The following is a 27,965-nucleotide window of genomic DNA, read 5'->3' as shown; positions in this document are numbered from 1 at the left end:
CCCCCCTTTCTAGGCGGCAATTTAGTTGCAAGAGGGAAGTAGAGCATCTTTTGTGAAACTATTTTCGTAACAACTGTACTGTTTTCATCTAGACTCTGTGTTCATCAGGCATGGTCTGGGGGTGCCGATACAAATCCTGAACCCTGCCCCTTGCCCCACTCCTGTCCCCTGCCTGTGGCCTGGACACGCCAGGGACCAACGGCCTTGGCTACTGGGTCCAAGGAGCCACTGAAAGCGCTGGGGCCAGAGAAGGCTCCAAAGAGACTCCTGGTAGAGAAAGAAGGGAATTTGGCTCGCGTCACGAGGTAAAACGTAACTGGGACCCAAGGTTCAGTGTGCGGAAGACTCTGTCAACTACCAGAGCTCTCTGAAAATAGATCAAGTTGCCCCGTTGCTGGGGGAGGCGGGCTGTCGTCACAGAGAGCTTCAAGGCTGCTTCCGGCCCCCACCGGTGGACACCCTCACCGTGGAAACAGTGCCGAAGCTACTACAGAAGTGCTGGGGACAGATGTCGTCATCGAATGCAGCAGGTTTGTTTTTCTTTTCTGTGACAGTTGGAGACCTTGGCTATTTAGATTTGGTAGCTGAATGTTCCTTCAAGTTTATGGAGTACGTAACTATGATATATGCATGCATACAAGGCCAGGTTCCCCCCAAAAGGAAGCAGCCCGATATCCAAGCTTTTAGAACGCTTCTCACATGATGGAGTGCTCTCTAAATTACTTCATCATGAATAACAGTGAATATTTGACCTCAGTCACTGCTAGTTTTGGATGCTTACAGAAGCCAAATAGATTCCATAGTTTTATTAAAAAAAGAAAAAAAGGTGGGAAGGAAATCCAGGACACAGTTTGTGATGACTCCTGGAAGGACGACCTCACAACTGCACGTGCTGAAGGAGGGTGACAGCGCTGGTTACGGGGCTGATGGCGTCAGGAGCACGCACACCCTGAGGAGAGTGACAGAGGACCCCATCCAGCGGTCCTGAAGCTGTGACGGGGTCTGTGGTCTAGGGCAGGATATCCAGCAACACCGTCTACACGGACCCCCAGGCGAGCCTCTCAGACCACCCCGGTGGGGTCCGGGCTGGCGGGACTCACCCCGTGGTTCTGGTGAAGACACTGATGCTGAAGATGCATCAGGGAGAGTCTGAGAGAGGCTGGCTCATGGGTGAGAAAAGGGGAAAAGTGCCATTTCTCAGCCATTGATTAAATATGAGTGGGTGTTACTAAATTCAACATGATAAGCAAACATTTGACCATTTCATCTACATTTCTAAAAGTTTACTCATTCAAGTTGGTCAAAAATGATTTCCTTAGAATTCTTTCCTTGGCAAAATGAGCCCCTTGCTTTATACTGGGCACCTATGGAAGGTTAAGCACGTCGAGGGCGTTTAAATGTGAGGAAGACATTTGCTGCTGTGCCCACCTGCATGTGGTAATGGTGTATCTGACTCGAAAAGCTGCAGTGCTTGTCGACTAGAAAGCAGAAGCGCCTTTTCTCTTCAAGCAGGGCTTCTTTGCAACCATCTGCAATAAATTTCTGGATTTCATTCTGGCGAGAAGTAATGGTTTCTACATACTAGGAAAATAAATAATAATTATACAAGTATGACATGAGGAACCAAACAGCTACCCAGCCTGACACTTATCTCCTGCCATCTTTACAGAGGATTTATTTTGATAATGGAGTGAATGCTGAAGGCAGATAAACATTAGACAGACCAACAGAGCCCTAACCTGATCTGAGCAGGTATCAACATTCTCATTAAGGTCCCTGACCCATGCCTGGAGAGAGGTTCCCAAAGGCCCTACATTCCACTTGGCAATTTGCATAAAACATTACTTTTACTCCAGGGACAGGATCATGTTTCACTGGAAAATAACGCCTTTTGGAACCAGAAAGTTCAAGATCAAATCACATTTACAAGTGCCAACCATGTGAGTTAACCGAAGCCTCACTTTTCCCATCTGTAAAATGGGGACACAATGCTTATCACTCTCCCAAAGTCAGGAGAAAACACCAGTGCTCTTGACTAATTATTCTTAACTCTGGGGAACTCTGCGGCCTTCAGCTCCCACCAAGTCAAAATGCTTAGTTTTGACTTTCAGCAGCAGCACATCTGATGGATAAAGTATAGGCTGACTGAGATAAGCATGCCTCCCATTAACTGTATAAACCATCCACCCCAAAATAAAGTAACACAGTGCTGAAAGGTTTACCTCAATCTCTTTGCATTCATATTTGAATGGATTTCGTCCTCCTTGACTTTTCCTTCTTATCTTCTTCAATTCAGCTTGCGATTTCTCCAGAGAATCTAATCTATGCCTGTGTTCTGCTTGGTATCTTTTGAGAGTCGCCTGTAAGGTAAACGTTGCACCTGTTTTCCGGTCTGGCTGTGTTTTAACGGGGTACTGCAGCCTTCATACTCACTGCCCCGCCAGCTCAACCATGGGGAAGCTCTCCTTAGGCTCAGCCATCAGGCGAGCGCAGCCTCCCTGAAAACTCGGTTCCCCTCCCCAGGCGCCCTCCACCCAGGGCAGGTGCAGCAAAACCTGGTCCTCACATTCATATATTTCACATCAAGCTCTGTCTTCTTCTCCAGCTCATAGATAATCTCCTTATGGAATTTTTTGAACTGTGAACACAAGTGAAAAGTTGAGACCAGGTTTGAGACTTGAAGCAAAATAAAATAAGTATATTTGGTAAATAGAAAAACTGTTCACATACATTTTCATCAAGACTCTCGTTGAGTTTCTTGTGGATACTCGAAATCTCTATAAGAACATGGCCTGTGAACAAAATCAGGGATGTTAGGATGAAAAGCCACCGTGTGGTGTGTTGTAAAGATACGAGAGGAAGTAAACTGGTGGGTGAGGTCTAGTCCACAGCTGCTCCCAGGGCAGGTGGGCACCAGGCCCCGGGGCACTGGGAACACTGGCTGTGGCCCAACAGCAGGGGTGGACACCCGATGACAACACCACCACAACACAACACTCCACAACGCCCGCCAGCTCTGCCTTCAAACTCCCCTTGTCCTCTCGCTATTTACCCATTTCCTAAGCTGAAGCCTACTTATCCGGTTTAATTGTTAAATTCTCTTATAAAAGATTATTGGTCATTATAGTAACTAATTATAGGAACAAATGACTCATTTTTGATCTAATCCCCTGGGTAATCTGATTATCTGTCAGGCATAAAAGATAAAGGTTATTTTCTTTTTCTTATATTAGTTCTTTTATCACTCTGGAAAATCTAAAAAAAAAAAATCTGGGAAACTGCAGCAGGGACCTTGTTCTGTCTCCTGGGGCTACATATTCCAGGACAAAGGAGTTATTGCTCCAAAAAGCAACTAGATGCTCCAGGTGCATCTCTTGCAGCGTGTGGCAGAGCGCTGCCTCCCGGCTTCTAGAAGGAAGGGAACAAGAGCCTCCCTCTGCCAACGGAGGTCTCTACAGGAACCAAATGGGCCTGATATCCAAGAACTGGGAGCAACAGCGTCAGGACCACCACCAAGTCATACCACACCACACAACGTGCCGGGGGGACCATCCTACAGTTCAGTGGGCAGGTGAAAAGGAACTCTTTGGGCAAAACTGAACGGCTGTTGAGGAGGGAGAATGAAGAGGATGACTACGGCAGACGTGGGGAAAGAGGGAAAGACTGCAGACTGGACTCGGGCTTCGGCCAGCACCTCTGTGCAAAGGACTCTATCGTGCCCAGCTCTGGGGACACCTCAGAACATCTGACTCTAGGAGAGCCAGCCCAGGCTCCTCCCTCATCTTCAGACTCAGAAATTCAACCCATCCTGAACACGCCCACCTGCCATCCCATCGGGCACCTCGTGTTCAGCATGCCTACCAGTACACTCACCATATTCTCTAACCCCAGCTCCGGGCTGCAAGCCAGCCAGTCCTAGGGGTTGACGCCCCGCCCGTGTGTCACACTCACGGACAAAGACTCACTCCCTGGTGCCATCGCTTGGGCCAGCTTGGGGGTGGAACCGCGCCCTGATTCATCCTGTTTCCTTGGGTGACAAACGTGCCAGCCCTCCCCTGCCCAGCAGAGGCGGCCCATGGGGATGACATGGGACGTCCGTGTTCGCTAGACAACCTGCTCCAGCAGAGGTGGGGGAGTCTCCCCAGACGCCCCGCCCCACACGTGTCAACCTGCCAGCTGGACCTCGGAGGAGCTGCCCTCCTCTTTCTAGCTCTCATTTCTCCTGACTACCAGCCCGTTCTCTTCTGGATCTTCTTCCTCCCAGGTGCCAGGGGGCTCTCCAATTCTACATGTAAAATGTCACTCCCTCCCATGGTGTCCCAGATAAACCAACTCCTCAGCCTGAAGCCCACCATGAACGGTGTTGCTGAAAATGACCATGGTAGGTGGTGAGGGCAGAGAATCTCCTGGAAGGATATAACTGGGTTAATAGGTTAGAGGTACGGAAGCCCCTAGGCACCATGTGATTCCAAGAACTGCTGCTGGATAAGCATGAGTGTGAGGGCCCCCGCCAGGGTATCAAGGCACCCACTGTGCATCTTCAGTGATCCTGACTCTATTTATCCTGTGATTCCATTCTCCTAAAGCTCACCATGAAACAAATACACAAACCAAGCTCTTCACAAAGGAAGCCTTTATCTGACCAAGAATATAATTACATTAATGTCGTTTCATGTATTGAAATAATCTGAGGTGAAATATTAATAAACTTCACATCTATTTTAAACCCATAAATAACTCCCAGTTGGAGATGAATAATAAACAACAACAAAAACCAATTATTTGAAAATCAAGCACTCTATTCTGAGCAAATCAGATCTACTTAAAATAATTTTGCTTAAATCAGTCAGAATGATTCAGGCTAGGAGGAAAGTGTTCACAATTTTTTTTTTCATGTTGTCAAGAACTTTATTTCTACAATCTTATATAACATCGACCTCCGAGATACGTGCTGCCATAAGTCTGGGCTTGTGAGAACACCAGCACTGTTGAAGCGGGTGCTCGGCCTGACCTCAGAGCCCGGCTGCCTGCACCCCTCCTCATTCTCCCCTCCTGCCCACGCCCCCTCCCCACTGCAGAGCCTGATGGAAGGGCCCAGTGAAACAGACCATTCACTCTGCGGGCAGGAACGGAACACCTAGCCTTACCCCTGCTAAGTCCCTCACTGTTGGTGGAATTTAAATGCCGACCTCAGAGCAGCAACTTCTGAGTCCTCAGGCATAAAAAGGATTAAAAAGCATCTTTCCTGTGATTATGCAAGCTGCCCAAAGAGTATCTTGGAACAGAAAATGAAAACAGCCTTTATGTTCAATGTACAGAAGTTTACTCTTAATAAAGCAAGTGTTACTTTATGTCTGAGATGTGGAATCACACATGTTTTACCCTTAGCTCCATAACCTACTTTTTCATAAATTACATTTAGGAAGAAAAAACTTGTTTTGAAAAAAGAAAGACCAGTTGAGAAAGCATAGCCCAGAATCCAGTGGAGCAAAACTAAGTAAACGCCCAAACAGGAGTCTACGTGCCGGTCCCAGGAACTACAGCACTGTATGTACAGGATCAGTCATTTCCTTTTTGTCCCTTTCAGGTTTTGAGTCAATATTTTGGGAAGAAACTCATAGTAAGTACAGTAATGTGACCCAGTCTGAATAAATTATATTCTTAAATGGCAGTATTAAAGGAATTGAAATATATACTTATTTTTCAAAATCATGATGTTGATACAACTAAAAAGTCAATGTCTACCATCAATTTTTTCTCTAAAATTCATACAAATAATAGCTATTGGTGGTAAACTCTAATTCTAGGAACCATGAACAGATCTAACATTTTGGACAATACTGTATGAAGATACACATGTTTAGCCAATAGACAGTATGGACTTTAAAAAACAAAATTTTGAAAAGTATTACCTGTATGAACACAAGGTTTTCATCTGAAACATGGGTTAGTCATGGCACTATTAATATATTTTCAACTAGGAAATTATTCATCAGTTCATGGTGCAAGTTTAGAGGAGCCAGAGGGAAACTACTAGCAGACTTCGGGGACACAGAACATGTAGGCGTAAGTGTTATTTCTCATTTATATTTGATCATGGATACTCACAACCTCTGTTATTTCTGGAGAGTGCAGAGCAATGACTGAGTCACACGCTATTTCCTCCATGTGACTTCAAGTGGAATCGGACAATAAAATGACAAGGTGGAAGCCAACCCACTATGGGCCTAAAGTTACACCGTATGAATTAAAGGAAAAGTGATTACAATAAAGAGTTACTGTAAAAAGGCCATACTTTTCCTGAGAGTTTTCCAAATACCTAATGTGATGCAGAAAAAATATAATGAAAGTAAAAGCAAATTATACACAGGTGGGAGATGTTAAAAAAAAAAAAACAAAACCAGATGCACTCAGGGTTATCAACACTGAGTTAGCACAGAGCCCGTCGTTAGTAACCAGCAACAGGCGACCCAACCTGCCAGCGTCTCAGAACATCTCTCAGCGCTGTCCACCCAAGCCCCTGGGTGCAGGTGGATGGAGGGGCTCCTCTCTCGTCACTGTGGAAGTTGTGCAAATAAACAACGTGCAGACAGGCACGATGCCAAAGGAGCGAGCAGGTGGTAACCAGAACATGCTCTTCACAGGCTTGGGTGGGTGTGATTCTGTCCTGAACACTGAAGAGAAACCCTGGCTGGTAAGGTGTGCGTGCCCAGGCAGAGGAGCAAGTGAGCCCCATAATGCATGACATACGCCAACAGAACCCCCCCACTCAACAAGCCATTTTCTGGGTGAGCACTCATCTTCCCGAAATAAAATCCACGTATGAGGCTGTCAACCTGTAACTAGTCACCGTGTTTTACTATTTTTTGCTCCTTATACAAATATGGCGTGCGTGCTTGGCTGTATCTGACTCTTGGCGACCCGTGGACTGTAGTCCGCCAGGTTCCTCTGTCCATGGAATTTTCCAGGCAAGAATACTGGAGTGGGTTGCCATTTCTTCCTTCAGGGGATCTTCCTGACCCAGGGATCGAACCGGTGTCTCTTATGTCTCCTGCATCAGCAGCAGATTCTTTAGCATTGACGCCACCTGGTAAGCCTTATATGTTATATATATATATATATGTTTGTGTGTGTGTGTGTGTGTGTGTGTGTGTGTGTATCTTTTAAATGCTTTGGAAGAACTCTTAAGACTTACAGAATGAGAGAAATAGACACCAAACTCTTCTAAGCTCATCTCCTCTCTCATTGACCCCCCCCCCCTTTATTCCCAGGGTCCCCAAAGGAAAATTTTCAATCTCCCATCATCAAACAGACTACACTCCACCTTCTTCCGCCTCACAGCCTTTCACAATACTGTAGTTAAAGGGACTCCATCAGGATCCATCCATTATGAAAACAGGCATACCTGACTCCTGTTGGTTAGAACCAACTGTAAGGGCACTTCTGGCTTCTGCTCCAATGCATAAAAAGCTTTGAAGTTGTCACTCCCTTACTCACAACAAAAAACAAGCTAAACACACTGAAAAACAACTCTCAGATTCATCAGAGAATTAGAATGATGTGGAAAATCAGAGTTTACAGGGAGTAGAAACTGATGCTGGAGCCACGGTTGCCAGGAACGCAAGGGGTAAATGAGGAATCAGTGGAGGCTCCGTGTGGAGAGTTAAAAACAACGCAGGCTCACTTCTCAGGAGTTTTGTCTCTAGGAGGCACCCCCACCCCCCAACCAAGTTTGTATTGTAAGGAATGGAGAAAATTCCTCTGGGGCTTCTGGTGGTGGGGAGGGGAAAGTGTTTTGAAATTTGCTCAGTTATCCTGTTCTTGCTCTGTTCTGAGTAAGGAAGGCTAGCCCTCCAGGGAAACACTTTTCTAAGCCTTATCTGATCTGGGGAAGGACAATTAGCTACCTGCAACCCCTCTCGCTTTCCTGTCTCAAGTAAGGAGAGGGGAAAAAAGCCTGAGAAACTCTTCGGAAGGTCATGACCCCCATACTGTGGCCCACCAAAAACCAGTAATACACCACAAAACAACCAAAATGGAGATTTAAACATGGGATTATAAAGGATGCTCCTCCTTTCCAATACTTTACCACGTCACCCATCAACAGGACTCCAGGATAATAACAGTGGGTTATAACACTCCATTTAGGAGGATTTTCAAAAGCAACCCAAAGACAACGAGGGGGACAAAAATAATGGAGAAAGGGCAGTCCTTTTAGCAAAGGGTGCTAAACAACTAGATACCCACTTGCAGAGAAACAAATCTAGAGCCTGACCGTACATTTTTCATAAAAAGCAACTCAAAATGGAGCACACACCTAAATGTAAAATGCCAAACAATAAAACTTTAAGAAGATAAAGCCAGAGAAAATTCACATGACTTTGGTTTAGCACTGAGTTTTTAGCTATCACGCCAAAAGCATGATTCGTGAAAGAAAAAACTGGCAAGCTGGACTTCATTAAAAGCACAAACTTCTGGTCTACAAAAATTACTGTTAGTAGAATGAAAAGACAAGTTCACAGACTGGGAGGAAATATCCGCAACACACATATCTGATAAAGGACTTGTATCCCAAATAATAAAGACCATTTAAAGCTCAAACATAACAAAAACAGCTCAGTTAAAATGTAAGTTATACAGATGGCAAATAAGCATATGACAAGATGCTCTTCATGTCATATGGGAACTTACAAATTAAAACGAGATACCAGCACACACCTGTCAGAATGGCTGTAACCCAGAATGCTGACAGCACCAGATGCCGCTGTGGAGCAACAGGAGCGCTCATTCAGGACGGGCGGGAACGCAGAGCTTCCTGCGGCTTCAAGGCAGGCAGTTTCTTACCCAGGTAAACAGTCTTCCTCAATTTATTCGAACTATTCTTATATTCAAAACTAGTCTTATCCTAGTAATTGTACTCCTAGGTGTCTACTCAAATGCCTAGAATTATTACGTCTGTGGAAAAACCTGTATATGAATACCTAAAGCAGCTTTATTCATACTGCCAAAACCTGGAAACAACCCAACTCAGTGGATAAACCAACTGTGGCACGTGTGTACAACTGAATGTTCTTCAGGGACTAAAAAGAAACCAAAGAAACCAGCTGTTAAACCACAAAAAGATGGAGGAATTTTAAATATATGTTGCTTAGTGAAAGAAGCCAGTCTGAAAAGGCTGCCTAATATGCAATTCCAACTAAATGACATTCTGGAAAAGGTACAACTATAGAAACATTGATGGGAAAAAAAAAAAAGAATCAGTGACTGCCAAAGGTTGGTAGGGGTGCACTTTATGTATTTGTCAAGCTCATAGAGGCCCAGTGTAAACTATGGTCTTTAGTTAATCATGTGCCAGGCTTGGTCCATCATTTGTGACGAATGCACCACACCGGTGCAGGACTTAAAAACAGAGGAAACAGTGAGCAGGGGAGAGAGCAGGGTGACAACTCTGTGAGGTCTCGCAGTTCTGTGTAAACCTAAAAGCACTCTAAAAAATAAAGCCTATTAATTAAAAATAAATTTGCAGCAGTCGCGTGGGCCCTGCAGTGATTAGGAACCAGCCCCTCGCTGGGAGGAACACACACGCGGCGTCGGAAGCTTCTGGCAGTTACACATGGAAGACAAGTGGATCTCCCGATTCCGTTACCTGTGTGCCAGCCCCCCACCCAGGTGCCCGCCAGGAACATACAGGCCTTAAGAGTCTGGTCGTTAATGAATACACTGAATCAATGCATGGAAGGCTGACTGCAGTAAAGCATGGAAGTTCAGTGATGGCAAGAGAAGAAAACCAGTGAAAGCTGGACCCCTCAGAAGGTGGCATCTGTAGTGTTTGATTCTACTGCTATACGCATCCTGGTTACAGAAGTGCCTACAGGAAAAATGACTTTGGTGGAACCCACATGCCTGGGTCCTAACCTCTGGGCGTTCATCTGCAGCCTCAGCAGAGCCGGCTGTCACCTGGGGCTGTTTCTACCCACAGGGCCTCCAGGAGCAAATTCCTGGCATCTTTGGTTTCTTATCACCAAGATTTAGTAACACTGAGGTCCAGTCTCAGAGGCTCCTGAGCCACAAACAAGATAATTTTTAAAAAAAGAAAACGAGACATTTTTGTTTATAAAATTTTCAGTTTGCCAAGCAAGAAGCTACAATCCCAGACTCCGTGGGTTCAGTGCCAGACACCTGGCAACCTGAGTTGTGAGGATTAAGTATCCTGATAAGGGAAACGTACCATGAGCAAGACACATACTAGACACTTAGTATTTGACACCTTCCAGCTTCCTGACCTCTGGTAAAGATTGGGAGAGGCAGGGAGAAGCTGGTATAAACTACTTGTTTGGGAAGTGTGGCAGTAAAAGAAAAGTGGATTAAGGAGGTCGCTAGAAAAAGAAACATTAAAACATTTTTTCTTTTTTAAGAGACATTTTTCTGAATAAGGTCTGAAGAAAGACTAAATGGAAACTAATAAACCCCATAGGACTGACATGCTGAATTAATTTTAAGCTTATGTAAGAATGCTTTTAAAGATAAAATATTACTATTATCCTAACATAGAGAAGGCTGAGCGCTGAAGAATTGATGCTTTTGAATTGTGGTGCTGGATAAGATTCTTCAGAATTCCTTGGACAGCAAGGAGATCAAACCAGCCAAACCTAAAGGAAATCAACTCTGAATATTCATTGGAAGGACTGATGCTGAAGCTCCAGTACTTTGGCCACCTGATGCGAAGAGCCGACTCATTGGAAAAGACCCTGATGCTGGGAAAGATTGAAGCAAAAGGAGAAGGGGACAACAGAGGATGAGCTGGTTAGATAGCATCACTGACTCAATGGACATGAATTGGAACAAACTTGGGAGATAGTGGAAGATAGAAGAGCCTGGTGTGCTGCAGCCCACAGGGTCGCAACGTCGGACTCGACTTAGTGACTAAACAACAACAAATTATTCTAATAACAGGACTTAACTCTCAATGGGAATTATCATTAGAAACCCTTCTGGATATTTTAGAATCAAGTCTTTTCAGGTAGGTGCAGAGCAAATGCAATCCTACAATATCAGAGATCTAGTCTTACAATACCTAAGGTAATACCTAGGAAAGATGTCCATTCAGAAGATTTTAACTAAGTATTATTTTTAAGTAGGGTAGAGATTTGGGGTTTAGGTGATAATTCTGTCATTAGATTGGTTCAGGAAGCAAACTGAATGTTCATTTTCTACTTCATTGTTGATTAGCAATTAAAATAATTTAGCCTACCTGCTGTAAATAAGTGCTGTCAAGTTAAAGTACAGGATTTGTAATGAAGATATTAAAAGTTGGATGTTAATGCACTACTCTTATTTTAGCTAAAAGAACAATGTTTATTCAAGTGTATATATTATATATCAGATAATTGATCAGTTTTGCATCCATATACAGATTGCAAGCAGTTGTCTTCTTACATGTGAATGCAAAATACAGCATTAAAAGATTAGTTATATCACGTGAGGTACATTAACATTAATTATTCATTTTCCTTTTTCATCGCTTAGTAGATTAAGGCTAAAAGACAACCATTTTGAAGCCAGTAAAAATGAAAGCAAGCGCATTAGTAATAATGAATGAAGGTGACAACCAGTTATTCTTACAGAGTCACTAATGAACTGTAGGCATTTTCATTTAAATATTAAAAATGCTACACCTGAAAGATGCAAATTATTTAAAATAATTAAAACAGGACCCTGAAACACAACAATGAGGTCAACACAGAGAAAAGTCACTGAGAAACAGTTTCAATTCAGTATTAACAGTAAAAACCACCTTAAAATTTTTGAGTGAGTTTTTTCAAAAGACTACAGCTGTCTCAGTTTAAAGCAACTAGCTCTAATTAGGCAAGTTTAAAAACACGAAATAAAACAAAGCTTCTGCTCCCAGTGGAAGGCCATTAATCTAAAACCACACACCCCAGGTGCATGTCGGTTAGTTCTATTATGATGTGAATTTAAGGGAGACTCCACAAAATCCAGAATCCATTTCATTCTCTCTCTTACTCCACAGAGACAACAGGAATACAGAGTAAGAACAAGCAGAGTAACCCGGTGCTCTCACAGTCCAGCATTCTTTACCTTTTTCCAGCTCAGAGGGGAGAGCAAATCTCTGATGCTCACAGGGTCAGCACGTGCAGGCTGCCTCACAGAAATGGCCTCGCTTAGTCCTCACCAGCTCAGAGGGAGGAGCTCTGTTATCCACTGAGTGGAGGTGGGAGCTCAGACAGAGGCCTTGGAGGACTTTCCCCAAATGACACAAGTACTAAAGGCGGTGGGGCTGGAATCTGGACTCATGTCTGACCCCGAGCCTGCGCCCTTGACCCCCTTGCATCCTCACTCCAGCATGAGAAAGGACCTGGATTTTCCCACTGGGCCCCGAGGACAGAATGATGCCCGGCACGTGTGAAATACAGGGAAAGGCAAGTCTCCCAGCATCTGCTGGGACGCTTTAATTAGTAGGGCTTTTTTTGATTGGAACAGCTGCCTGGTGGGTGGGGCGGTGTGTGGCTGGCATCACAGAGGCACGGATGCACTGGGGAGGGCTGGCCTGGCGGCTTGAAGCCATTTCAGCTCAATGTGTCGGTTATGCAGGAAGTAAAGCTAAAGGGGCAGGACTGCCTCCCCAGGGCAACAGGTGACAACCGGCCTCCCACACCTGTCGTGGCCCAAACACACACACACACAGGCCCAAGTGGCCAAACAGAGCAGTCAGTGGCCAGCCTGCTTCTGGCACCTGAAATTTTTGAAACAAAAAATGCTTTAGGAAAGGAGCCATCAAAAGATGATGACCCATCGCAAATGGCAGGGACCCCACGCCTGCAGCCCAGCTCACACTGGAGAAGGGAACTCTGGAAAGGGTCCCTACTGGCAAGTTCCTGGCGCTGTGAGGCATTCTGGGGGTGGGGAGGGCTGCTCCCTGCCTCCCTGGACCGTCTGTGAGGTGGACGTGTAAACAAACAGCCCCTGACAGAACCCGGTGAGACTCAGACGAGGACACAGAAGTGAAGCATCTGGCACGCTGTGATGCTCACAACTGCTGGCTTCCTCCCAGCTGAGGGAAGCCACAGGGCACACTGTCGTGTCTCAGTGATCCTGGGTGAGCAAACGGGCCCGTCTTGTCCACGGGGGTGGAGAACTACATGCTCCCACAGGGAACTCCGGACTCACATTTCCTCTGGGTCTAGCAGGCATCCAAACCTGAGACCTCGGAAAGCCACCCTGACCCCGCCCCTGGCAGCCAATGCCCAGTCCCGCCCAGCATTCCTGCTCGCCTGCACTGGTACCACAGCTTCCCGCCCTGTCTCCCTGTTCCCACCCTTCTACAGTCTCTTCTGTGGGCAGAAGCCAGAGAGAGCCTTTTAAAGCCTAAGTCAAACCTTTTCATTCTGGGGTTCAAAATCTCCAGAAGCTCCCCACCCCCACCTCAGGTTAAAAGACAACATTCTTACCATGACCTACAAGGCCCCACAGGACCTGTCCCACCCCTGTAAGCCCCTCTCCAGCCCTCAGCCCCTCTCTCTCCAGCCTTAACTGCACCTCTACCGACTGGCTTCCAAACTGCGACCCAAACTCACAAGGCCTCAGGAACGCTGCACTTCCAGCCTCCAAGGGACTACTCTCCCTGGACATCTGCCTGCCACTCTCCCTCTAGCCCGTACCTCCTTGACCCCCTACCCAAACTGGCTACATCCCACCCCTCTTTTCCATCACTCATCGGCCCCTCACCTTATTACCACCTGGCAAATCAGACCTGTTTACCACCCACTAGAACGCGAGTTCCCAAGAGCAGGGACCTTTACCTGTTGATTTATGCCTAAGTGACCAGAACAACGCCTATCAATTGAGCGCTCACTGAATTGAACATACTGATATTTAAATGAGGAAAGAAAAACTACTGCAATCCCTTGATTACTGAATACTGGGTTTTATGTACTTTTCAGAAAACCATAGAAGGGCTTTTTTTTGTTCCTGTTGTTAAAGGACAATTTTTCATGAAAGCAAAGAAGAAACAAACCCTGTCCTCATCCCAACACTACCGTGCTCACCCTCCTCCCCAGCACAGGGGCTCTACCTCGGTACCAACAGAGGAAAACTGAACGGAGTGAGACGGAGGCAGCCATCAAAATGATGATCACATGGATTACTTATGAATTCAAAGAAATACACGTGAAAGGCTCAATTAAAACAGCAGTGCCCCCTCAGTATTCACAGCAGCACTAATCACACTAGCCAAGACATGGAAGCAACCTCAGTGTCCATCGACAGATGAATGGATAAAGAAGATGTCATGTATACACATATACACAATGGCATATACTCAGCCAAAAAAATAATGAAACCATGCCATTTGCAGCAACATGATGGACCTGGAGATGGTCATACTAAGTGGAGTAAGTCAAAGACAAACATCATATGGTACCGCTTATATGTGGAATCTAAAAAAAAAAAAGGTGCCGATGAATTTATTTACAAAACAGAAACAGACTACAGCCACAGCAAGCAAACTTATGGTTACAAAGGGGAGAGCAGGGAGAGGGATAAATTCGGAGTCTGGGATTAGCAGATACCAACTACTGCACATGAATGAGTAAGGTCCTGCTGTATAGTGTAGGGAACTATAGTCAGTATCTTGTAGTAAATGGAAAAGAATCTGAAAAGGAATATATAGATATATAATATATAAAGTGAATCACTTTGCCGTACACCACAAATACAACATTGTAAATCAACTATACTTAGATTAAAAAAAAAAAGCAGTGCCCAAGATAGTTTATATAACCACAGATTTTAATTATGTTAAAACAGCTATTTTAAAAGCATAAAGATCAAAACTATTTAAGTTCATTTTTCAGTAAAAGTATTAATTTTTAAAAAACTTGAAGTGTATTTTCACAGTCATTATCAAATGGTTTCTAAACTTCCTAGAGGACTCATAAGTTGTTTTTAAATATTAATATAAAATGGAAAGTTGGGCGAGATCTAGTAAAGAATAAGAGATAATATTAAAACATTCAATCATATACATATGAAGAGAAAAAAAGAAACCTTACTTAGTATGTCACAAATTTCTATTGTTATAAAAATGGAAGCTGCTATCAGCCACGGCTCTGAGTTATAAACACCTGAGTCATGTATATGTGTGTGTCGTCTTACTACACTCAACAGTTACAGAAACAGACCTATTCCAGGCATCAAGAGTCCAGTTTTTAGTTGTAAAGAGCGTGCCATTTAGTTTGCCTCTTTAGTCATCTCATAATTTTTAATCTTTGAACTTATGCTCCTAAAACATCAGTCAGCTTTTCATCATGCAGAAACCTTTTAGACCTAATAATGCCCTTATTTCAATTTGAAAGGAGACATAGGAACACAGAACCTGTAGCCTATCACTCAAAATAATAACTCTAACCTGCATATCCAAAATCTCCCATGATCCTCTCCACGAGCCCTGAATCCTGGCAAGCTGAACTTGCCCCGTCCCTCTGCTCCCTCCGGCAGAACCCACCCCGTCCGTCTCTGGGCTGACCACAGGATTACAGCACCCCCTGACTCAGCAGCTCCTCCGCCCGCAGATATGATCGCCCCCTCCCATGGAATCCTGTAGCTTTGTACCTTTCACTCTTGGCCCTTGCTCCTGTGTTAAAGCTATGTGTGTGTGTATATTTTCATAATCTCCCATACTAAGCTGTAGATATCCTGAAGGTGGGGATCAAGTTTACTAAGCTTGTAAATGACAGTCATGGTTTCAAGAAAGCCTAGAGAAACCTGATTCATAGGGTCAAAAGGGAGGAGCCCAACACCCTTATCTGATACACTCATTCAGTCCATCAACAAGCATTTCCAAGCTCATCCTGGAGCCTGCTTCTCTCATCCTTGCCTCGCTGTGGGAGCAGAGGTGCCACACCTGCGGTAGCTGCAGTTCCCTCCTGCTCTGGACTTTCCCTGGAGCAGACACCACTGGACTACCATCAGGATACCCAGCTTCAGAATCCTCTGAGACATTACTGTAAGCACAGCTGTTCACAACTCCTTAGCAGGTTTTTACAGAAGGACTGGTGCCAAGACCATTTTCTACACTGAGCAAAATGCTGGCTTCCTGGGACTTCCCTGGTGGTCCAGTGGCTAGGACTCTGAGCTCCCAGTGCAGGGGCCAGGGCTCCATCCCTGGTCAGGGAACTAGATCCCACATGCCACAGCTAAGAGTTCAAATGCTGCAGCTAAGACCCGGGGCAGCCAAGTGTATAGAAAATACCAAGTGCGGGCTTCCTGGGACTTGCTTCCAATGAATTTCAGGAACAGTATGTGTATATCTTCTGGTACACACCCAGGCTTCCAGGGTTTAAAGACTACTTTTGTAATTCGTTTTCTGCGTAGAAATCCAACTTTTGTCAGATCTGCTTTAAGGAGTAGAAAATTCCAAATTCAAAATTACCAACAGGGTTTTTAAAGATGTCATGAAACTGAGAGGCCTTAAAGCTGAGACCTGAAGTCTATAGAAAACCCTTCATTCACCAAGGAATCGGCCAACTGGAATTCAAACCCCAGCTTCACTACTAACTAGCCGTGTGAGACTATTTAACCTAAGTTCTCATTTTCTTGTTTATAAAAAGTGGGAACGATACCTCCCACCTCAGAGGACTGCTGTGAGAATTCAGTGAGACTTCTGAATTTCCATTAATGCCAACACAGTCCACCAGAGGTTTCTCACACTGAGGCACAGCTGGCATGTCATGCCGCACTAGTCTCAGGGGTGCAACGTGACGCTGTGATGTCTGCACACACCGCAAAGCGGCCACCACGAGAAGGCCAGCGGCCCTGCTACACAGTGCTACTGAAAAATGCTGTGTATGTGATAAGGAGTTTTACTCTCTTGGCAACTTTCAAATATACATGATGACATTATTGACTATAGTCATCTTGCTGTATGTACATTACATGCCAATGACTCACTCATTTTACAACTCAAAATTCATTTACCATGTTATTCATTCTGAGTTGGGTGGGGCCAACTAAAACCCTTCACAGAGGGCTGGGAAATGTGCACAACTAGCCTCTCAAATTATTACAATGTCTATTATATTGTTTTTAGTGTGAATTAGTTAGGGCACCCCATATACTGAAGAGTTAACAGAAGTGGCATACTTATGTTTCTTGGCAATAGAATACACATAATCTAAATTTACCAATGGTGACATTAAGTACATTCACAATGTCGTACAACCATCAATTATCCAGTTCAAAAACGTTTCACCACCTGAAAAGGAAACCCTGTACCTATTGAGCAGTCACTCCCCACTGTCCCCTCCCTCAACCCCCAGCAACTACCAATCTGCTTTTTCTCGTAAGGACTTGCTGATTCGAATTTTTGAATGAGTGGAATCTTAAATATGTGGCCTTTCAATCTGGTTTCCGTCACTTAGGATGTTTCCAAGTTCCGTCCATGTTTCAGCACGCGTCAAGACGTCATGCTTTTTTACGTGTGAGTAACATTCCATGAGTTCATTCCATGATTGGGGGCAAGAGGAGCAGGGGACGACAGAGGATGAGATGGGTGGATGGCATCACTGACTCGATGGACGTGAGTCTGAGTGAACTCCGGGAGTTGGTGATGGACAGGGAGGCCTGGCGTGCTTCGATTCATGGGGTCGCAAAGAGTCGGACACGACTGAGCGACTGATCTGATCTGATCTAAACATTCCATAGCGTGGATGCACAGTGTTTCGTTTATCGATTCATCAGCCGCTGGGCGTTTGGGTGGTTTCCACCTTGTGCCTGCTGGGAATAACGTGAAAGTCCTGTGTGGGCGTACATTTGTCTTGAGTAGACCTTTAAGGGGTGGACTTGCTGGGTCATAAGTTCCTGTTTTGAGGAACTGATAAACTCTTTTCCAATGCAGCTGCTCCATTTCACATCCCCCCCCAACACCAAAGCGCAAGTGTTCCCGTTTCTCTACCAACACATGCTGGCGTCTCTTTAATTACAGCTGTTGTTGGGTGTGGAGTGGTACCTCACTGTGGTTATGACGTGCAGATCCCTAATGGCTAATGATGTTGAGCATCTTTTCATGTGCTCCTTGGCATTCTTCCTTTTTTTTTTTTTTTTTTAATTGAGGGATAGTTGATTTGCACTGGCCTCCTTACTTTTAATAATTCTGTTAAGTCATTCAGACCAGGAAAGAGTACCTGAGGAAATGCATTTACTTCCAAATGGCTGAAGACCAGAAACATTCAGAACCCCTCCTGGGCTCACAAGGAACGGACTATGACCCCCACAGCGCCCCCAGTGTGCTTGAGAACAGGTGTCCAGCAGGATCAGGGCAGGCCACACCCACACCGCGATTCTGGCCGCTCCCGTCTCGGGTGTGTCCCTCTCCCTTGACCCCTGTGGGCCTCCTCAGCCGGTCAAAGCGGCCACAGCCTGTGCGTGTCTGGCGCTTCTGACCAAAGCCACTCTTCCTTGGCGTAAGGTCCCTTTGCCTCCTCTTTCTGCGTTAGCACTTCGTGTTTTTGTTTCTGCCTCCTAATTTGAGGCCGAGCATAGCGCCACGAGTAGAGGAAGTCACCTGCGAGGGTTTGGGAGTGGGCACAGGTGGCTCTTGTGAAAGGGACGAGGCTGTCACGAGGCAGTGCCCCGGGGCCGCCCCACCTGGTGGAGACCGGACAATGGCGGCGCCCCTGACCGGCTGCTCTTCAGCAGCATTTCCTTCTCCAGGGGATCTTCCTGAGTCAGAGATTGAACCCGCATCTCCTGCATGGCAGGTGGATTCTTTACTGCTGAGCTACCGGGGAAGCCCTTTCATACCTGTGAAAGTGAAAGTGAAGTCGCTCAGTCGTGTCCGACTCTTGAGACCCCATGGACTGCAGCCTACCAGGCTCTGGTCCATGGGATTCTCCAGGGAAGAGTACTGGAGTCAGTGCCATTTCCTTCTCCAGGGGATCTTCTCGACCCAGGGACTGAACCTGGGTCTTCCGCACTGCAGGCTGACACTTTACTGTCTGAGCCACCAGGGGAGTTTCATACCTGTTGTTTTTGCTAATTGTAATACATCACTGCACATACGGTTACTTCAAAGCTGGGAGAAGGAATACCTTTCTTATAACCTCTCTGTAGAGAGGTACAATTTACAATCCAGAACACCTTCTCACAGTTTTAGGAATTTATATAAGTGGAAGTGAGAAATAGATTTAAGGGCCTAGATCTGATAGATAGAGTGCCTGATGAACTATGGATGGAGGTTCATGACATCGTACAGGAGACAGGGATCAAGACCATCCCCGTGGAAAAGAAATGCAAAAAAGCAAAATGGCTGTCTGGGGAGGCCTTACAAATAGCTGTGAAAAGAAGAGAAGCGAAAAGCAAAGGAGAAAAGGAAAGATATAAACATCTGAATGCAGAGTTCCAAAGAACAGCAAGAAGAGATAAGAATGCCTTCTTCAGCGATCAATGCAAAGAAAAAGAGGAAAACAACAGAATGGGAAAGACTAGGGATCTCTTCAAGAAAATCAGAGATATCAAAGGAACATTTCATGCAAAGATGATCTCAATAAAGGACAGAAATGGTATGGACCTAACAGAAGCAGAAGATATTAAGAAGAGGTGGCAAGAATACACAGAAGAACTGTACAAAAAAGATCTTCACGACCCAGATAATCACGATGGTGTGATCACTCACCTAGAGCCAGACATCCTGGAATGTGAAGTCAAGTGGGCCTTAGAAAGCATCACTACAAAAAAAGCTAGTGGAGGTGATGGAATTCCAGTTGGGCTATTCCAAATCCTAAAAGATGATGCTGTGAAAGTGCTGCACTCAATATGCCAGCAAATTTGGAAAACTCAGCAGTGGCCACAGGACTGGAAAAGGTCAGTTTTCATTCCAATCCCAAAGAAAGGCAATGCCAAAGAATGCTCAAACGACCGCACAATTGCACTCATCTCACACGCTAGTAAAGTAATGCTCAAAATTCTCCAAGCCAGGCTTCAGCAATATGTGAACCGTGAACTTCCTGATGTTCAAGCTGGTTTTAGAAAAGGCAGAGGAACCAGAGATCAAATCGCCAACATCCGCTGGATCATGGAAAAAGCAAGAGAGTTCCAGAAAAACATCTATTCCTGCTTTATTGACTATGCCAAAGCCTTTGACTGTGTGGATCACAATAAACTGTGGAAAATTCTGAGAGAGATGGGAATACCAGACCACCTGATCTGCCTCTTGAGAAACCTGTATGCAGGTCAGGAAGCAACAGTTAGAACTGGACATGGAACAAGAGACTGGTTCCAAATAGGAAAAGGAGTACATCAAGGCTGTATATTGTCACCCTGTTTATTTAACTTCTATGCAGAGTACATCATGAGAAACGCTGGACTAGGAGAAACACAAGTTGGAATCAAGATTGCCGGGAGAAAATCAATAACCTCAGATATGCAGATAACACCACCCTTATGGCAGAAAGTGAAGAGGAACTCAAAAGCCTATTGATGAAAGTGAAAGTGGAGAGTGAAAAAGTTGGCTTAAAGCTCAACATTCAGAAAATGAAGATCATGGCATCCGGTCCCACCACTTCATGGGAAATAGATGGGGAAACAGGGGAAACAGTGTCAGACTTTATTTTTCTGGGCTCCAAAATCACTACAGATGGTGACTGCAGCCATGAAATTAAAAGACGCTTACTCCTTGGAAGGAAAGTTATGACCAACCTAGATAGCATAATCAAAAGCAGAGACATTACTTTGCCAACAAAGATTCGTCTAGTCAAGGCTTTGGTTTTTCCTGTGGTCATGTGTGGATGTGAGAGTTGGACTGTGAAGAAGGCTGAGCGCCGAAGAATGGATGCTTTTGAACTGTGGTGTTGGAGAAGACTCTTGAGAGTCCCTTGGACTGCAAGGAGATCCAACCAGTCCATTCTGAAGGAGATCAGCCCTGGGATTTCTTTGGAAGGAATGATGCTAAAGCTGAAACTCCAGTACTTTGGCCACCTCATGCAAAGAGTTGACTCATTGGGAAAGACTGATGCTGGGAGGGATTGGGGACAGGAGGAGAAGGGGACGACAGAGGATGAGATGGCTGGATGGCATCACTGACTCAATGGACGTGAGTCTCAGTGAAATCCGGGAGTTGGTGATGGACAGGGAGGCCTGGCGTGCTGCAATTCATGGGGTCGCAAAGAGTTGGACACGACTGAGCGACTGATCTGATCTGATCTGATATCAATATGCCTGAGGGCTTCCCAGGTGGCTCAGCGTAAAGATCCCAACTGCAATAAAGGAGACGAGGGTTCAATCCCTGGGTTGGGAAGATCCCCTGGAGGAGGGCATGGTATCCCACTCCAGTATTCTTGCCTGGAAAATCCCATGAACAGAGAAGCCTGGTGGGCTGCAGTCCATGGGGTCACAAAGAGTTGGACATGACTGAAGCGACTCTGCATACCAGTATGCCTAGATGATATAGGGACTTCCGTGGTATGTGTTTATAGATGTTATAAATTATACATTCACAAATTGTAAGCCCATCTTTCTCCATAGTTAGACCTTTTTTGCTTCAAAAGAGGTTCAACTGCCACTTGAAAATTGAAATGGTAAGTCATTTACAAAGTTGGAATAAATGGTCATGTAATGTTTCTAATATGAAATACAAAGCCTTGATTATATCTGATGAAAACACAAAATACAGACTCTTGCATGAAGAATCAGTTTCAGATTGTATGATGTTTTACTGTTTTACACAATCTTTTATCTGAACTATAATGGACAGGACGATCTGACACCATAAAATTAATCACTTCAGAAAAAGCTCCTCTTTTCGACGCATAGAAAATTAAATCAGCATAATAGGCTGAGCCGCTGACAGACTTCCTGGGCTCCATTTAACCTGCCATTAACCAGATAAGTGACTTTGGCAAGTTATCTAACTCTCTTTGAATACCAGTATCCTCATCTGTAAAGTGAAAATAATAATAGCACCTGCTTTAGAGAATTATCACAGTGAGCAAAGGAGTTCATATGCATTTGGCAGGCACAAAGTTAAGCAAATAAAATAAATTCCTTATTAACTCTTTCCTATTTTTGTGGGAAGGAGTTTAATCTCTTTAAAGTGAGCCTTACCTGCAACTAAAAGATAAATGGTTTTGATCAATAACAACTGCTTTGGCTCAACTTAGCTTTCTCATTGCCTCTGGTATTAATTCTATTTTACCTAAATTTTAGGAATCTGTTTGAGATACTTCTCTGAATAAACAACATTTCTTTAAAAATATTTCAGGTTTTTTTTTTTTTTTTTTTCCCCATGCTCTTATTTTTAAGACCCAAGACTGTCAGGTTGGATTTTGAGTATCAACAAGACAAAAATGTAATAAACATTTTTTTAAACTGCATATCAATAACAAAAGCAAACCTATGATTGTCTAGGTTCCCTGATGCTAAAGAGATAAAATCTTCTGTTTTGTGCTTAATTTAGGAAATTGGCCTAAACAATTTAATACATGCTTCAGAATAATGTAATAGCTGGCTGAATTGGAGCAAAGTAACATAGTCTATGGCACCCCACTCCAGTACTCTTGCTTGGAAAATCCCATGGATGGAGGCGCCTGTTAGGCTGCAGTCCATGGGGTCCGTAAGAGTCGGACACGACTGAGCAACTTCACTTTCACTTTTCACTTTCATGCACTGGAGAAGGAAATGGCAACCCACTCCAGTGCTCTTGCCTGGAGAATCCCAGGGACGGGGGAGCCTGGTGGGCTGCCGTCTATGGGGTCACACAGAGTCAGACATGACTGAAGCGACTTAGCAGCATAGTCTAAATGATGTGACCTTGAGGTTCTTACACCTCACAGGAAATCTGTCAGCTCCCCAAAGCAGAAAGTGAAAGTAAAAGTGAAGTCGCTCAGTCGAGTCTGACTCTTTTGGACCCCATGGACTGTAGCCCATCAGGCTCCTCCCTCCATGGGATTCTCCAGGCAAGAGTACTGGAGTGGGTTGCCATTTCCTTCTCCAGGGGATCTTCCTGACCCAGGGATCGAACCCTGGTCTCCCGCATTGCAGGCAGACGCTTTAACCTCTGAGCCACCAGGGAAGCCCTTCCCCAAAGCAGAGTTCCCTTTTATTCCTTGAGAAATAAATGAGAACAAGCTTTATTTTTCTATGGTTTAAAGATGAAAAAACGGATTCAGTTTCTTTTGAATATTTTGCCAAAATATTTTCCCCTGATCATTTCTGTTTTCCCTTTCCAACCTTTTCCATATTTTCTAAGTTTTTAAAAATAAACGTCATTTGATTTAAAGACAAAACTGGAAGTTTTAGACAAACTTCAGTTTCCTCTCTTAAACCAGCACTGTTCCTAGAGTGGAACTGTGTACCTGTGATAAAGATTTATGTGCACAGTTCCAGGTACACACCCTGACGACCTGAGTCACATGAACATTATTCATATGACTTACTCTTTGACAAACACAGCGGATTAAAATATTTTACCTGCCAAATCCTGACTGCAGAGCTCTGGTCTTTGGCTTTGCGTTTGTTTGTTCGTTCCTCCCTCCTGACAGGGCAAGGCAGTTTTGCCCCTGAGCTGTTTGCCCGCTGTGGTTCCTAGGACTGTGCTGTGATGTGTGTTAACTCCAAGCACTTAGTAGCAGTCTGTAGGAACAATCCCAGAAAGTGCAGTCCTAAACCCAGGTGGTTAAGGAGCTGCTCTTTCTTTGGAGAGAAGGATATTAAACCCCTCACATGGTCGCTGGTCTTGACTTAAGCAACAGGATGGCCCTACAGGCCTTCCACTGTCAGATAAGGGCATGCCAGGGGCCAGGCCACAGACAGTTCAGGTCTCAGAGGCCGAACTCCTCTGCAGCCTGACAGCAGCTGCAGACAACCACGAACAAGTGGGCACGGCCGGGTCCCACTCAAATTTCAGTTACCTGTCGGTGCTGGCCAGCCCCTTGGCTCTAGTTTGCTCAGTTAAGGTACAACTGATAAAAGGTGAGGCTTCAGTAAAATTAATTTGAAGGTAATTTCAAAATATATGCTAATTCTTATTAGAAATCTTCAAGTGATAGCATTTAGCACAAAAATGATTAAAAGTTGGCATTTCTCTTGAATCATTAAAATATTTTTCTATCAGTTTCAATTACAGTTGGACAAAGTAATGACACATTTTCTCAATATTTTCTACAATAGGAGAACAGACTTTATTCATAAGGGACCTTTAAGTTTCAAGAAAAAACCATCAGGAATGACTTCCTTGGGAGAAGGATATATAGAAAGAAAAAATATATATATATTTTATATATATAAATATATATATATATATAATTTTCTGACCTACAGATAATTAAAACCTGCTGTTATTTCTTAAGTTTTAGACAATTAGAATAGCTTATAAATTTTAGATATTTAAAGTATTTTCTATAAAGTCTGAGTCACTTCCCCATAAAATTGGCAGAATAACTTTGTATGAATATGAAGAAAATAAAGGAGCATTTCTATTGCTTTGCAGTTCTAAATATCTTACAAGAGTTTTATCAAATGGTAAGTCCTATTATATCAATTATTTTTATTTTCTAGGAAGTAAACATAATTTAAATCAGAGAAGCACCACTATTACTTGGCATTTCTACTTTTCATTTCTTGGTGACTTTCTTTTTTTTTTTTTTCTTGGTGACTTTCAATGACCAAACCTTTATACCTCCATAGGTGACCCCAACATGCAAGAGAACAATGAGATGACAAAAAACCCCTTCCAGAAAGACTCTCTCATGAATGATAATCAAGAGGCTACAAAGCACCAGCAGAATTAGACTGTCAAGAACCCCAAACTGCATAGATAATAAAAAGGATCAAAACAGAAAACAAATTTTTTTTTAAAAGTTGACCAGCAAATGCAATAACTAAAAGACAACTAACTCAATTAAAAATGGGCAAAGATCTGAATAGACATTTCTCCAAAGAAGATACGTAATGGCCAGTAAGAATGTGAAAAGATGCTTGATATCAGTAGCTACTAAGGAAATGTGAATCAAAATCCAAATGAGGTAGTACTTCATACTTCCTACGATGGTTACAACACAAAACCAACCAACCAAACAAACAAAAAGACAACAACAAGTGTTGGCAAGATGTAAAGAAACTGGGCCCCTCATACACGGCTGGTAGAATGTATGTGCTCAGGTGCTCCATCATGTCCAACTCTTTGTGGCCCCAAGGACTGAAGCTCTCCGGGCTCCTTCTGTTCATGGAATTTTCCAGGCAAGAATACTGGAGTGGGTTGCTATTTCCTACTCCAGTGGATCTTCCTGACCCAGGAACTGAACCCCTATCTATTGTGTCTCCTGCACTGGCAGGCAGATTCTTTACCACTAGCGCTATCTGGGAAGTCTGGTGGAATGTATAATGGTGCACTCCATTTGAAAAACAGTCTGGCAGTTCCTCAAAGGGTTATATTTAGAGTTAGGATATGAACCAGCAATTCTACTCCTAAGTGTATACCCAAGAGATGGAAAAATGTAGGTAAACACAAAATCTGTACACAAATGTTCATAGTAGCAGTATTTTTAGTAGCTAAGAGGTAGAAGAAACCCAAATGTCCATCAACTGATAAAATTAAATGTGGTAGATCTATACAATATTCCATTTATATGAAATGTTTAGCAAAACCATACCTATAATAGACAAACTATATTAATGGTTAAATATGGCTGGAGTTTGGAGAAGGCAATGGCACCCCACTCCAGCACTCTTGCCTGGACAATCCCATGGATGGGGGAGCCTGGTGGGCTGCCATCTATGGGGTCGCACAGAGTCAGACACGACTGAAGTGACTTAGCAGCAGCATGGCTGGAGTTGGGGGTGAATGGGAAGTGACTGCTAATGGGTATGAGATTTCTTTTAGGAGTGAGAAAAATATTCTGAAGTTGACTCTGATGATAATTTAAAACTTTGTGAATATACTAAAAATCACTAAACTATATGACTTTAATGGGTGAACTGTACTATGTATTAATTAGATCTCAATAAAACAATTATAAAAATATGATAAAATTAATTTGGATAGTAATGACAAAGAATGAAATTAAAAACTCAACAGAATTGACTAGAAAAAAAATTTAAATGCCATATACAGTAGGCCTTTCAAAAACACCATAAGTATATAAAAATGCATATATAAAAATGTATAAGACTTCTACAAAAAAAACCTACAAAACAGTGCTAACAGAAATTTTTAAAGTTCCAAGTCAATTTTCCATTTCCTTATCCATTTATAACTAACAGTAAGAGAGTTTTTAGTGTTTCTGACAAACATTTTTAAAGGTCACAGGACAATCATAATTTCTCCCACTGATTAAGATGGCTTTGCATAGTTTTAACTTGTATGGCCATCTTGTGGTCTTGCCTATATTTAAAATTAATGAGTTAAATGTATCATTTCAGAAATTAGAACAGTAGAGTAATCCCAAAGATGGTACAAGGAAGAAACTGAGGGTAAGAGTAGAGATTAATGAAATAGAAAATGAAGATACAATAGAGAGAATTGAAAAAATCTGTTCATGAGGAATCAAGGATAATCAAGGCAAAATGTGTATTCTTATGAACATATCACCCACTTCATGGAAGAGAATAATGCCGATGAAAACAAGCGACACAGATTTTTGAGTTCTCAAACACTTGTGAATGTATGAAGTGACGAGAGAGGCATCTTTCTGGTCTAAGAGACTTCAGAGCACACTCTCTCCTTCCGTCTCCCGGCCACCCAGAATGTGTCGGCGCCCGCTCCCTCGGTCCTGCCCCCGCTCACGAGGGGGAGTGTGGCCTGCAGAGGTGCAGGCTGACACGGCGCTGTAGCAGCGCGAGCCTCGCTGAGCCTCTCTCAGGCGGTGGGCAGCCTCAGGGGAAAGGAAGACCTGGCAGGCCTCCCGGCCTGCTCACAGGGTTGTTCTTGGACGGCACCTGGGTTGCCCACCACCCTCGCCCAGAGGTCATGACCTCACAGCCCCCGCTGCCTTCCTTGGCGGCCGCGCATATGGCTGCCCCCAGAGGTTATCTCACGCCCGTGCAGGAGCCGTGACGGCCAGGCTGACTCTTCCAGTCTATGGGCTCCCCGAGGAAACGCGGGCTGAGCACCCGCCCTGGGAAGTAGACCTGAGAGGTCACGTCCACCGCCGGGACTCCCGAGGGTGAGACGAGGCAATGTGCTCACAGCACACACTTACCAAGACCCGAGTTTCTACACGAAGCACAGCAGTCCAAAGGTTAAGCAACAGCCGTTAAGAAGCCAAACGTCATGTCTGTAACACTTCTGGTATTTCCATCTTCCTTGACCTGTGACACCTGGTGTTCCTGGGTGGGCCCCTAGACCACTGAGCTCGAAACAGCACCCGTGCCGCCCTCCCTAGGCTTTGGCTGCTCAGACACCTCTCAGTCATCTCCTCCAAAAGGTCCCCACCGAGTGGTTTCCATTTTCTTCCTCTTCAGCGACCTGACTGGCTGCCTCTTTCCTTTCCCTTGGCTGCAGGGACGCGCAGTCAAGTGCGGAGGTAAGGAGCCCAGATTCTCAAGTCGGACCACCTGCTAACTGTGTGGTCGGGCACACACTCCCCTGCAGGTCTTAACACCAATACCACACGGTCAGAAACCAGACAAGAGAATCTTCTTGAAAAACAAGAAAGACACAATCTACTTTAGGTCTTTCTCTTTTTCCTATGAATTGTCCTCTGCTCTTCCATACAGGAATTTAAACAGAAACAGGGTAATATTTTAGTCTAAACATTAACAATAAGATAAACTAAGTGAATCAAAAGCAGAACATGTCAGGCCTCCAAAAGCACCTCCAACAAGGACAGAACTTTCTCATGGAATGGCTGCGAGTAGAAAATTAAGTATATGATACAGTGAATATAAGTGAAAAGGGCAACTTGGAACAAAAATGAAACATAGCAAGTAATTTCCATCCCCTCTGAATGAAACAC

General features: G+C 44.2%; 1 protein-coding gene across 1 annotated transcript in view; it reads right to left on the bottom strand.

The window, feature by feature from the left end:
• Positions 1-27,965, bottom strand: part of BAIAP2L1 (BAR/IMD domain containing adaptor protein 2 like 1) — an 80,361-nt gene that overhangs the window by 17,751 nt on the left and 34,645 nt on the right. Inside the window, exons 4-7 of the mRNA XM_061402184.1 lie at positions 2,731-2,792; positions 2,567-2,638; positions 2,223-2,360; positions 1,429-1,581 (exon numbers count right to left, since the gene is read on the bottom strand). Of these exons, the coding sequence (XP_061258168.1) occupies positions 1,429-1,581; positions 2,223-2,360; positions 2,567-2,638; positions 2,731-2,792 (425 nt within the window). The remainder of the gene's footprint in view (positions 1-1,428; positions 1,582-2,222; positions 2,361-2,566; positions 2,639-2,730; positions 2,793-27,965) is intronic.

This window comes from Bos javanicus, chromosome 25 (assembly GCF_032452875.1).
Source record: "Bos javanicus breed banteng chromosome 25, ARS-OSU_banteng_1.0, whole genome shotgun sequence".
NCBI classification, from domain to species: domain Eukaryota; kingdom Metazoa; phylum Chordata; class Mammalia; order Artiodactyla; family Bovidae; genus Bos; species Bos javanicus.
The sequence above is the reverse complement of the archived record's forward strand: the minus strand, read 5'-3'. Positions and strand labels throughout refer to the sequence as shown.